The 14,355-nt window shown below is 39.1% G+C and overlaps 1 protein-coding gene across 1 annotated transcript in view; it reads left to right on the top strand.

Annotated features, from left to right (window-relative positions):
- LOC124780155 (Down syndrome cell adhesion molecule-like protein Dscam2) overlaps nucleotides 1–14,355 on the top strand; it is a 436,971-nt gene that overhangs the window by 241,902 nt on the left and 180,714 nt on the right. The window contains exons 11-13 of the mRNA XM_047253760.1: nucleotides 1,356–1,494; nucleotides 6,974–7,102; nucleotides 8,740–8,907. Coding sequence (XP_047109716.1) covers nucleotides 1,356–1,494; nucleotides 6,974–7,102; nucleotides 8,740–8,907 — 436 coding nt within the window. The remainder of the gene's footprint in view (nucleotides 1–1,355; nucleotides 1,495–6,973; nucleotides 7,103–8,739; nucleotides 8,908–14,355) is intronic.

The following is a 14,355-nucleotide window of genomic DNA, read 5'->3' as shown; positions in this document are numbered from 1 at the left end:
CCATGAAGACGAATGTCTCGCCAATATACAGTCAATATAGTTTCACTATTGGTCGGAGGATGGCATTCATATCTTGTACAGCCGTTACGGCACCTTCCATGACCACCAGCGTCGTATGTCGACCCTACATAATGCCACCCCAAAACAGCAGGGAACCTCCACCTTGCTGCACTCACTGGACAGTGTGTCTAAGGTGTTCAGCCTGGCCGGGTTGCCTCCAAACATGTCTCCGACAATTGTGTGGTTGAAGGCATATGTGACACTCATCGGTGAAGAGAACATGATGCCAATCCTGAGCAGCCCATTCGGCATGTTGTTGGGCCTATCTGTACTGCACTGTATGGTGTCGTGGTTGCAAAGATGGACCTCGCCATGGACTTCAGGAGTGAAGTTGTGCATCATTTAGCCTATTGAGCACAGTTTGAGTCATAACACGACATCCTGTGGCTGCACAAAAAGCGTTATTCAAAGTGGTGGAATTGGTGTCAGGTTTCCTCTGAGGCATAATCTGTAGGTAACGGTCATCTCCACTGCAGTAGTAACCCTTGGGTGCCCGAGCAAGGCATGTCTTGACAGTTCCTGTCTCTCTGTATCTCTTCCATGTCCAAACAACATCACTTTGGTTCACTCTGAGACACCTGGACAGTTCCCTTGTTGAGAGCCCTTACTGGCACAAAGTTACAATGCGGACACAATCAAACTGCAGTACTGACTGTCTAGGCATGGTTGAACAACAGACAACAAGTGCCACATACCTCCTTCCTGGTGGAACGACTGGAACGGATAGACTGTCGGACCCCCTCCGTCTAACAGGGGCTGCTCATTCATGGTTGTTTAGATCTTTCGTTGGGTTTACTGGCATCTCTGAACAGTCAAAGGGACAGGGCCTGTGATATAATATCCACAGTCAACATCTATCTTTCAGGAGTTCTGGGAACCAGGGTGATGCAAAACTTTGTTTGATATGTGTATGACTTAGTGGTTTCCCTTTTACTGTGTAGTAAAAACTGTCTGCAAAAGTTGTTTAGGAATACTAATTCTTGATATGCAAAGAAATGAATGCAATAGGCCTCTCTTGCTGTTTGAAAGAGAAAGACATTGCATGCAATCGGATTTCATCAATGACATGGATCTGTAAGAAACTATGAATGAATGAATTGATAGTGATTAAACACAATATAGACTGTGACACTTATCCCTTTGAACTTGCTAATAGTAAATCAGTGTTGGAATTTCCAAAAATTAGTAAGATGAGATGTTGATATTTTCATTCAGATGGGAAGGTATATCCAGTGAAATTACGTAAAATCTTTACATTCTTGGTTTGCCTATGAAAGATTCCTACTTTTATGCAGGTAACTGAAAAAGAGAGCAGTGAATTCTACAGCATGCTGGTTTTCACAAAGCTGTCAGCAAGACACAGTGGCATGTACACTTGTGTGGCTTCCAACAATGCTGCCAGTGGCAACTACTCTGCTCAGCTTCGAGTGAAAGGTAAGTAAGTGTAAGTTACTGAATTGCTCAGGTGCTCTCAAAGTGCATATACTTCACATAAGCACATATCTTAAAACATTAATAGTTGGTTTGCCTCATTGTTGTGTTAAAGCCAATTCCAAATTAATATGACTGATACTTGAGAAAATTTGTCACTTCCTTTGAAACTCTTTTTTTTTCAGTTGCAATTTTATAGCTTTTCAAAGATGTCACTTCACAATTAACGTACTTCTGCATTCATCATCACTTAAAAAACTCATTGCTTCAAATATTACATTTAATGATTTGTGTTCTTTGAGTAACATGGCATTTGCATCGGAATAGAAGCACCCGTTCTTCCAATGTCATGTATATAAATTTTTCACCTAAAGTGAGCTCTGCTTAACATAAAGCATGTGACTGTAATCAAACACCATTGTGCCACACCAGTTGACTGTTTTAACACTGACAAGTTCATGGCCATTATGAAACAACATTAAGGATTCTAAATGGCCACAACATATTCAGAAGTCTGAGATGGCAACACTGACATTGTGAAGATTGTTGAGATGTTGAATCACTATTAAATTTGACTATTTTAGTGATAAAAATCTGCGGTAAAAGTATTAGATAATTAGAAGTTTGATTCTGGTCTATCTATGTGTTAACACACACTTGTTTACAGTCATTAAGTGACAATAGACAGTGTTCCAAGGAAAGAAAACTAAAAGATGTAGTACCATATTATAATAAGCAAAAGTAAATTTATTTCAAAGGATGATTACTAATTTTTCAGTGATATACAGGATAAAAAGTAATTAAGTTCACTTTTTTGCATTAAAGAAGACCACTCACCAAAGAAAAAAAAGAGCACAGACATATTGAGTCATTGATAGGCACGCAAAGAAAAAGAAAATTTGCTGGCTTTCAGAGCTAGACACAACCTCCACCACAACTAGTTCATCTGCCAAAATGCAGTTCTGCTTTTTGGTGGTATCTTGAAATCAAAAGTATTTTTATTAATTTCATTACTGTATGTTAGTTCAAATTTTTTGTTCATTTTATATTTTATACATGGGAAATAACACAAACCTAATCCAATCTTATTCTCGACTCTCTTCCTAGTTAAATCACATACAAAAATCATGAATCTCCATTAAAACCCTTATGTTTAGATAACTCAATAAAGTTTATAAATGATCTACACAGGTGCCTCCCATAAAATGTCATAAGTCAGTTGTTTTTGAGAAAAATCAAACAGAAATGTGTAAAGTATTGTATATTTTCATGAACATATATCATTAAATAATGTGTCTATGCTAAATAAACACTGTCACAATGAACAAATGTACGGACTGCCATAGAGTAGTGTGAAATGATTGACAGTGTGGTGTTTGTGTACACTGTCATGTTGGATGTTGTGAAGCAACCTGCTTGTGTGGAGATGTGGCTGGCATTTGGTGCTGTGATATTTGTGTATAATGCTCCATAATTATGGAGATGGAGTAGTTGATTTTAAAAGTCAAAGTAGTTCTGGTGTAACACAGGCAGAATTAGAACATTTGAGATTTTCGGTTGGCAGCAGTAAGGTGTGGAACAAGGTAGATGACTGTAATGTAGTCAAATATGCCACATTGGGCAAGAGGTTTAAAATATGTTTCAACTCTGCTAGCCTCATTCTGAATATCTGCAAGTGCATTACTGCTCTGGAGACTGGACAAAAGTATGGATACAACCCAAGAAGCTTGAGAATAGTCTGAATAGACAAGGAATAAAGCGCAAGTAATGGCTTGAGTTAGCCAAAGAGTTGAAATGGCAGAAATGCTCCTTCTGTTGGGGGTAGTCATGAAAGAGTAATGTACACTGTGCAGGATGGCAAGCTTATCCTTTTTGAAGAGGAAACCCCATTTAAAACACATTCATTCAGTGCCATGGGTTGGTGAAGTTTGAGATTGTTGGCATCAAAGCTCCTTTTGATTGTGTTCGGAATTGTAATGACTTAGGCAACCCATTAACCATTGGTGTAAAAGGGATACATAACAGCACCTATGGGATTATTAGTTCATTGAGCAGGACAGTGAACATATAATTTCTGAAGACAGAATCCACAGCCAGAAGTTTGTGGATTGGTTGATGTGGGATGTCAAAATTTTAAAACAGTTCAGATATGGTGGTGTGCTGGCAGGGCTGTATTTAGGTTGTATAATACCCCTGTGCTGTAATTTATTTTATGTTCCCCTTCCAAAACTTCAGCATTGCTATTCGTTTATGGACTACCAACAATAAAACATTGTAGTCACTAACTTCAATTTTAAACTTATTGAAATATTTAAACACTTTAATGTATAAAAGAAAGCTTATGTGCAAATTAAATGTTGAGAAATAATAAAATTCCTACTACAGTTCAATAGGCTCTTTTACCGAATAATTATGAGAGAAAAATCAAACATGGACACAATATATAGCAAAAATATGAAGAAAATCGCTACAGTTTAATACACTATACCAAAATTATTTCACTTAAATGTGAAATTTAGTCTGTGCAAAATACAGGATGCAAAACCATTTACTTGACTGTTACCAAAATTTAGCCGCCTTAAACAAATGGATGCTATTTGGGAATTCATTTATCACTTCCTCCAAATCAAGACTGACTATCATTCCTGATTCTATGGCTAGTACCACAAGAATGACCAGGTTTTCCTGATACTCTGCTGTCCATAGGTAGTTCACTTCAGTTCACAATATTACCAAAAACAGATGGCATGGCTTACAGACATGAACAGCCACAGGCTCCACAAAATAAAGCAGTCTCCTGGATACCATTGCTTTTGGAGTTACAGTCTTGAAGGCAACATGATCTTCCCTTCCTCTTACTTGTGGAAGGGCATTTTGCTAAGACTGCAGGATCAGAAGAACCCACCTGTAGTGAGGACAAGGGACCAGAAATTCTCTCTTGCAATTTGTATTTTTCAAGTGTATTTCTTTTGACATAATATTATTTTTCCATGACAAACACAAAACAATACACTACAAATAAATAAATATAATATAATTTCTTATTTACTGCCCCCTTCAGAATGCAGATATTAATTCATTATCGATGAAATAAATTAGCCAATACCATGAAACGCTGGATCATGTGGTACAATCCATGAGATGTTACTGAACAGTTTGTCCAGACCACTATGGTCAGTATTTTGAACAACTACTATGAATAGGTAATAACCACCTCTGATCTGTAAAGAATTATGACACATGAAAACAAAGTTGGGTTAGTTGATAGTAAAATATGTACTGTCTTAGATTCCTTGTATCAAAACATTCATCCGACACCCATGGACAACTTATTTCAGATTTTTGCCAGAGTCTATGTTTGTTGATATTATGGGAACCACCAGATAAATACCAGGTACCACTTACCTTCATACAAGATAAGTCTTATACATGTTGTCTTTTTTTGTTTATTAGGCATATTTTTGCAATTGCAGTTTGGTACTGAAAAAAAAGTGTAGATGATCAGCATGTTGCTATATTTACAAATGCATGTGTAATGTGAGTATAAAATGACCTTTTCCACATCATTATGATTAATCATACAAATGATTCATGGAACATGAAACTAACTAGCAAGTTATATATGATCTCTTGTGTCTGTAATAAAATTCATATTTAGAACAAACACATTTCGCTTTATTTTAAAGCACCTTCAACAATCAAATTTTTTGTTTCCTACTTCATTCCTGTCATGCATCTAAACATAGATCTTTGATTTTAATACACTGCTCTTTAATGACAGGGAATATATTTTTGGAATGAAATTTTCACTCTACAGCAGAGTGCACTGTTATGAAGCTTCCTGGCAGATTAAAATTGTGCGCCAAACCGAGACTCGAACTTGGACCCTTCACCTTATGTAGGCAAGGGCTCTACCAACTGAGCTATCCAAGCATGATTCATGACCTGTCACCACAGCTTTACTTCCACCAGTACCTCATCTTCTCACTTCCGAACTTCACAGAAGGTCTTCTGCAGACCTTGCAGGACTAAGACTCCTCGAAGAAAGTGCAGAGCCGTTGCTTAGCCACAGCGTGGGGGATCTTTCCAGAATGAAATTTTCACTCTGCAGTGGGGTGTGTGCTGAAATGAAAATTCCTGACAGATTAAAACTGTGTGCTGTACTGAGACCCAAACTCAGGGCCTTTGCCTTCTGGCGAAAGTAAAGCCATGATGACGGGTCGTGAGTGTGCTTGGGTAGCTCAGTTGGTAGTGCACATGCCTGCAAAAGGCAAAGGTTCCAAGTTTGAGTCTTGGTCCAGCACACAGTTTTAATCTGCCAGGAAGTTTGAATATATTTCTGTTTTCATCTTTTGTACATCTATGTAAGTGTATAACTTTATAATAGAAGGAAACATTCCACGTGGGAAAAATTATATATAAAAACAAAGATGAGGTGACTTACCGAACGAAAGCGCTGGCAGGTCGATAGACAAGCCCCCGATGCAAAACCTGTCCCATGCACCCTCCCACCACCACCTACTCCAGTCCTGTAACCCGGAAGGTGTACACGATCAAAGGTAGAGCCACGTGTGAAAGCACCCACGTGATTTACCAACTGACCTGCCTACACTGTGATGCATTCTATGTGGGAATGACCAGCAACAAACTGTCCATTCGCATGAATGGACACAGGCAGACAGTGTTTGTTGGTAATGAGGATCACCCTGTGGCTAAACATGCCTTGGTGCACAGCCAGCACATCTTGGCACAGTGTTACACCGTCCGGGTTATCTGGATACTTCCCACCAACACCAACCTATCCGAACTCCGGAGATGGGAACTTGCCCTTCAGTATATCCTCTCTTCTCGTCATCCGCCAGGCCTCAATCTTCGCTAATTTCAAGTTGCCGCCACTCATACCTCACCTGTCTTTCAACAACTTCTTTGCCTCTACACTTCTGCCTCGACTGACATCTCTGCCCAAACTCTTTGTCTTTAAATATGTCTGCTTGTGTCTGTATATGTGTGGATGGATGTGTGTGTGTGTGTGAGTGTATACCCGTCCTTTTTTCCCCCTAAGGTAAGTCTTTCCGCTCCCGGGATTGGAATGACTCCTTACCCTCTCCCTTAAAACTCACTTCCTTTCGTCTTCCCCCCTCCTTCCCTCTTTCCTGATGAGGCAACAGTTTGTTGCGAAAGCTTGAATTTTGTGTGTATGTTTGTGTTTGTGTGTCTATCGACCTGCCAGTGCTTTCGTTCGGTAAGTCACCTCATCTTTGTTTTTATATATAAGTGTATAACTTTTATTACTTATGAAAGCAAGCTTATTTGCCACACAAGCATATCACAGTGCAATGATAGGTGTGAAATCACTTACTTAAATTAGACCTTAACAGTGGTAGACTGCAATAAAACAATTACACAATTTTTCAGGTGTGTGCTAAGCTTCCTGGTTCATTTATAGGCTAGTAGTTTTATTCCTTGCATCACTGTTTTACAGTTTCCCCACGATGGCTCGTTGAACCACAGGACATGTCTACACTAGCTGGCAATCCACTACTTGTTAATTGCAAGGCAGAGGGCTATCCTCAGCCAGTTGTGTCGTGGCTGCATGGTCAAGGTGAGATTAGTAATGCACTTGAGTTCATCTTGCTGTTAGCTGCAGAGTGCACTTATCACACAACATACAAATATTTTATCTCACTACTTCCAAAAGCAGCATGTCAGACTGGAATAATTCTTCCTCATTTGTGAATGTATGATGAATATATTGACATGCCGGCCACGGTGGCCAAGCGGTTCTAGGTGCTTCAGTCGGGAACCGCGTGGCTGCTATGGTCGCAGGTTCGAATCCTGCCTTGGGCATAGATGTGTGTGATGTCCTTAGGTTAGGTTAGGTTTAAGTAGTTCTAAGTTCTAGGGGACAGATGACCTCAGATGCTAAGTCCCATAGTGCTCAGAGCCATTTTGAATATATTGACATGATGAATATATTGACATGACCAGCCTTAAGCCTCAATTAACAGTCTGCTTTGCTGCCTTTAGCCTTCCCTTGTGTCAGCCATTCTGCACCTGTAGAATATTCTGAGATACCCTTTCCTGATTTTTTAAATTTGTATCTGACTTGTTTTGTCACATTTCATAGTATTTTCACACCTCATGCAACTGCTCTTGGTTGTTTGTTAGCTGGGCTCTAACCAAGATCACATCCTCTGCTGATGTCCTTCATTTTAGCTGGCTTGCAGCACCAGGACACACACACACACACACACACACACACACACACACACACACACACAGAGAGAGAGAGAGAGCACAGAGAGAGAGAGAGAGAGAGAGAGAGAGTGTGTTAATCCAGTCCATTAAGAAGTTACTGAAGCCATTAAAAATGTTATTTCATAATGATGGTTTTATGATTACTTTACAAATTATTGTAATGTTATTTTATAAATTTCAAAATGAAAACTGTTCCATGAATTTGTTGAAAAAGAAAATGATTGAATTACAGTTTCTGTTTAAATTTTAATTTTTATATTTCAGACAAATTAATAATGATTTTAGTAAAAGTTGACTTACTGACTGGTCACAGTTCTCTTTCAAGTATGTGAAGAACTTATGTGCCGTATCTCCCCACTTAGGTACAGACTATTGTTTATTTTGCATGGAAGGCAGTATTTTCCATAAGTGCAACAGAAAAAAGAAGTGATGTAAAATATATTTCAATTTTAATGTAGCCAGTGATTCTAAATGGGTACAGGAATGTCCTGTTACATAATTACCCATTAATGTGCTGATTTTGTGTACGCTTTCTTATGTAGCGTACAACAAATGGCTCATATTCAAACAAAACAGATGTGTATACAGTATGAGAACATACAGTGTAGTTTAAGACTCCAAGTCACAGCTAAGGACTCATATTCTTCGTATGTTCTTCCTTCTTCACTTCAAATGGTTTACTCCCCTTTCCTTATTGACACAGAAAGCTGTTCCTCTTTGTACTTAGTTTGTAAACCACATATTTTTTTATCTTACCTTGTTTATACAAACATCAGTTAAGCAAGCTAATATTTTCATCATTGTATCTTCTACAGTGAACTGTTACTGGATGCCATGTATCTCAGGAACTAGAAATCACTTTAGATTTTGGTAAATTGACTTTACAATCATTGCTGATAAATGGAAATTAATTTTACTATTGTTGAAGATGTGGTTTATTTAATTCATAGAATGCTCTCTTGCTGTTTTGTTTTAATTTAGGTGGGAAAGCATCAGACTTTCAGTCGCTGGATACATCAGACGTTCACATCATGGTGTTGTCAAATGGGACCCTATCAATCCCAGCAGCAAATTCAGAAGATGAGGGTTTCTATCTCTGCCGTGCTGATAATGGGATTGGGGCTGGTCTCAGTAAGGTTGTGAAGATAACAGTGAATGGTAACAGAATAAACTTAGTTATAGTCAATAGCCATACATCAATGTGCTCCAGTCATAGAAATAAAATATGCTTTTGACACTCTTCCTAGAGTTAATTTTTTTTATGACTTTTTTGTTCATTCTGTTAATCACTTTAGCTGTAAATTTGCTACAATATGGAATGACTTGGTGTTTCCTTTTTAAAAAACACAAACATAAATATTTGTTTTTACACATACACTGAGGTGACAAAAGTCATAGGATACCTCCTAATATCATGCTGGACCTCCTTTTGTCCAGACTGATTCACCAATGCAACGTGGCATGGACTCATCAAGTCATAGAAAGTACCCTGCAGAAATACTGCACCATGCTTCCTCTATAGCCATCCATAGTTGCAAAAGTGTTGCCAGTGCAGGCTCTTGTGCATCAACTGAACTCTTGATTATGTCCCATAAATGTCTGATAGGATTCTTGTCAGGCGATCTGTATGACGAAACCATTCTCTCAAACCATCCAGAAAGTTTTTCAAACCACTCGCTAACAAATGTGGCACGTTGATGTGGCACATCGTCATCCATAAAAAGTACATCATTGTTTGGGAACTTGAAGTCCATGAATGGCTGGAAGTGGTCTCCAAGTAGCCTAACATAAGCAATTCCAATTACTGATTGGTTCAGGTGGGCCCCAGGATGCAGTCTGTTTCATGTAACACTGATATGGAGCCACCACCAGCTTGCCCAGCACCTTGTTGATAACTTGGGCCCATGGCTGTGTTTTGTCTGCAGCACACTCAAATCCTACCTGGACTCATCTGACCAAACCATGATTTTCCAGTCATCTAGGGTCCAACCGATGTAGTACCGAGCCAGGAGAAGCACTGCAATTAGTAAAGGTCGCATCGATCATATGTTACCATAGCCCATTAAAATCAAATTTCACCACACTGTCCTAACGGATGTATGCCCCACATTGGTTTCTGTGGTTATTTCACTCAGTGTTGCTAGTCTATTAGCACTGACAGCTCTAAGAAAATATTAAGTGAAGGCCGTCAGACATGGTGTTGTCCATGGTGAGAGGTAAAACCTGAAATTTGGTATTCTCAGCACACTCTTGACACTATGGATCATAGAATATTGAATTTCTTAATGATTTCCAAAATGCAATGTTCCATGCCTCTAGCTCCAACTACCACTCGGCTTTCAAAGTCTTTTAATTCCTGTTGTGTGGCCATAATCGTGTCAGAAATGAATCACCTGAGTACAAATGACAGCCCCACCAATTCACTGGCCCTTTACACCTTCTGTACATGATATTACCACCATTTGTATATTTACATATTCACATTCTATGTCTTCTGTCACTGTCATTTCACTGCACACTGATCTCACATACCAGTAATACCAAAAAGCTATGTACCAAGATGCTCGTTTATGACAGAAAATACATCAGCTGAATAAAATGATTTTTGCATCTGGTAGTCCTTCAATTTTCACTTGCATTCTAGTGTTTCAATTGCTAGACTTTTGATACTGTTGACAGGCCACTAATCATGTGAAAAGTGTATAGCGATGGAAAGATATAATTGAGGTACAACGTGATACGCAATGATAATAATGTTTCATTGCATGAATATTTACATGGTAAAAGGTACACATTCTTCTCCTTGGAAGCTAAGAACATACTTACATCTGTGGCCAAGTCAAGTAGCAACATATGTAACTGGATGTTCCAACAGAGACCCCCCCCCATAGTGTAGACTACTGAAAGGAAGACAAGAGGGGGGTCGCTGACTGCTTCTGCAGGGGCTAATGATGTGAATGACCAGTCATGCCATGGCTGGTACTTTTGCAAGAGACAATCAAGCCGTTTCTTGAAGTTGCCGTGGGAATGGTTGAGCACTGCACAGGTGGTATGGTTGTAGCTGACATGGGAAGTGCCCGGTGTGTCCACATGGAACACTATCAGCATGATTGGAGAAACAGGGGTGGAGTGCCAGAAGTGAGGATGTCGTCAGGTGGATGCCACACAAGCCAGAGAAACTTGTATCTGTGTACGTTGAGGGAGCGGTGCGATCGATGCCAGATGGTAATTTATTTACTGGAGCAAACTTCGATGGGTGTGATATGCATAGAGGCAGTTCACGGAAGAGTGAGGGCCATGAGTAAGCACGAACACAGGATATCAATCTGTTTCATGTCATGGTTGGAGTTAGTGAAGCCAGAGATGCGATCTTGAGAGACTGACATTGTTGTGTTGAAATTGTGCCAGGAAATGGTGGTTTAGTCGTCTGTGGTGGTTTAGGGTGATTTGTGCAACTAAATTGCTCAAAAATGCATTGTGTTTTGTTTGGTTCCTCCACTGTGTTCTGGGTGTAGTGCTGTAGAGCATCAGCAACCTGTGATAGTCGTGTGGTAGTCAAAAGAGAAACTACCATATTTACTCAAATCTAAGCCGCACTTTTTTTCCGGTTTTTGTAATCCAAAAAACCACCTGCGGCTTAGAATCGAGTGCAAAGCAAGAATCGAGTGCAAAGCAAGCGGAAGTTCTGAAAAATGTTGGTAGGTGCCGCCACAACTAACTTCTGTATGTAGTGCTACACAGGCATGCTTTGTATGCACAGAGATAAATACTGGCACCAAAACCTCTGCGTCAGTAAATAAATTTAAAAAAAAAGGTCGAAGACGAGCTTTTTTTTCTCCACCCCCAGTTTCGACCACTGCATTTTCATACATTATCCATTGAAGTAAATACAAATTCCGTATTGTTCATCTTCGAAAGTAGCAGAATTTCAATGTACTACGAAAATCCGACTGGCAAGACTGTTGCTAATAGGAACCTGATGAAATGTGATTCACGTGCACTATTCTCTTCACCATAAGAATAATACGAATATAAACATTTTGCCATGTATTCTTTCGTGTTTGCTGCTATCTCATTTAAATCCTGTCTGCCTAATAAACTACGAAACTAGAGTGGGACAACAGCAAACGCGGAAGAATATACGTATCGTGTCATGTTTATATTCGTATTATTCTTATGCCTAATAGTGATACAGTCAGAAATGAAGCACGGCAACTGACTAGATTTTTAAATCTAAAATCACTAATTTCTGTGCAGAATTTGATGTACTAAAGAAGCGGCCGCAAAGATTTTCAAACGGAGAAAAATTTTCGCCTAACTCTCGTTCAGAACATGTTCTATCATACGCAGTCTATTATTTGGTTCTTGTTGATCATTATCAAAGAAAGTAGCAGTGTAAGTAACAACAAGTAGCAGTCACTTGCCATTGTTTCGCTAATGAGACAATTCCTCTCTTTTTTTAATTATAAGTCGTGGTAGCGCGCACAAAAGCAAGCCATGCCGCGGGCAGCGACAGGCCGTAAACACGCGCTATCAGAATGCGACAAACAATGCATGATGCAGTACAGTAATGCATTTTCAGCTTAGAGGGACGTAAACACCTATAACAAAGAAAACGGCACTTATCAGATCAAAGCAAAATAAGCAATCGATTCAAACCAGATGAAGCACGTGAAAAAGGAAGGGTACCCGTATAAATACGGACGGAGCGCCTGACGCATAGCAATGGGCTACCTGGTAAAGCTTAACTGCTAAGCTTACGACTCGAACCAAACTACTGTAGCTGTATCGTCTTTCATTTGACCTAAATTGTGTCTCATATTACAATGGACCAACTTTGTTTCGATTTGAAGGTGCGGCCTAAAACTTTTCTCTCCCCTTGAATTTCGAGTCTCAAATTTCAGGTGTGGCTTAGATTCGGGAATTTTTTTTTCCTTGATTTCGAGTCTCATTTTTCAGATGCGGCTTAAATTCGAGTGCGGCTTAGATTTGAGAAATACGGTAGGTGAATATAGCTGTTGAGGTTGGTGCTGTCATGTGAAGATGGGCAGTGGGTCATGGTCAAGCTGCATGGTGGTGAGTCTAATCAAAGGTTTGAGGTTGGTCCAGGAAAAATTATGTTCCAGATCCATCCTCAGTGCAATGCGAATGTTCAGAATCTGGACAGCCAGCAGCAGCAGACGTGGGTGGATCTAATTTGCAGTAGGTGTGGAAGGTGCAGTGCTCATAATGAATGGACACAAATCTGAGCGACCAGAATGTTACACAACAGCTGTTGCCTGGTGTTTCTGCAACATGGGAATGGCACTGAGGTCCAACAGTAAATCATTTGTTGCTTTCAATTGTTTGGTACCAATGTCATAATTTTACTGTGATTTTGTTTTGAACCACAGTACTGAAGCTCATCACTTGCAAAACTGATCACTGTACATGGTCAAAGAGTCAACTGAGAAGCACTGTGCTATCCAGAATGGAAAACATCAGTGTGGCATGCAAATTTTGGCACATTATAGTAGTGGAGTATCTAGTGCAGTATGTATTTGGGATAATTCAGTCATTGATGGCCATCAATGTGGTAGGTGTATACATATGATATAATAAAAGTGTGACATAGTACAGAACAATAATAATGCCTTATTGCATGAAAATTTACACAGTAAATGGTACACCGCTGTTCTGCTTGGGAGATAAGAAGGCACTAAAGTCTGTGGTCAAGCCACAGAAATTTCACGTATCATATATAAGTGATGTATAGTGGATGTTCCCACAAACACTTTCATGCCTGAGTAATTTACTCCTACTTTCACATCGCAAGTTACTTTGGGTGCTATACAAGTTCTGTTTTAACTATTGAGTGTCAAAATTGTTACATGTTTACAATATATTGCTTGCTTATATCCTAGTTTATAGCAAAAGTTGGTACAAGAGAGGTTGAATGACTCTTAAATAAGGATTCATGCAAATTACTTGCAGTTTCTGTGTTTCACTATGGCTTTAACATAGAAATAGCCAACAAACATCCACAATTGTGCCTTGATATTGGCAGAATAACTGACCCCATCAACACTTGATCTTCAGGCACATAGCATGACAAGTATAATCATTTATAAATAAAAAATTAGATGTGAATTTCACCAGAAATGATGCAAATATCTCAATAATAAGTGCTAATTTTGCCAAAAATAGGTGCCACATTTTCAGTTTTCAGGTCCCTATGCACTGTTATGAGCTCATTCTCATCACTTGATTAGCCTAGCTTGTCACACTGTCAACAGGCCCTTGCTCTCATTTGACAACCATAGTTTACATAGTCAGAATGATTTGTTTAACTCAATGGTGAATGTTTGTGCATACACAAACAGCACTTTTGCGCACAATAGCACATAGTAGAAGCACGTTTAATGATATTTCAGACAATGTTAGTAATATTACCCAATACGTTTATGAGCAAGGTAACAATTATAGACATAAAAATAGCACGAAAAATATGACAAGTAATGATGAACTGCAGAAGATGCTAAATGCATCATCAGAATACCTTAAAAGCTATCCCTCCAATATCGTATTCTTAATTTGCATAGGTGGTAAACATGGAAATTCTAATGT

Source organism: Schistocerca piceifrons, chromosome 1, assembly GCF_021461385.2.
Source record: "Schistocerca piceifrons isolate TAMUIC-IGC-003096 chromosome 1, iqSchPice1.1, whole genome shotgun sequence".
In the NCBI taxonomy this organism is placed as follows: Eukaryota; Metazoa; Arthropoda; class Insecta; order Orthoptera; family Acrididae; genus Schistocerca; species Schistocerca piceifrons.
This window is presented reverse-complemented; position numbering and strand designations above follow the sequence as displayed.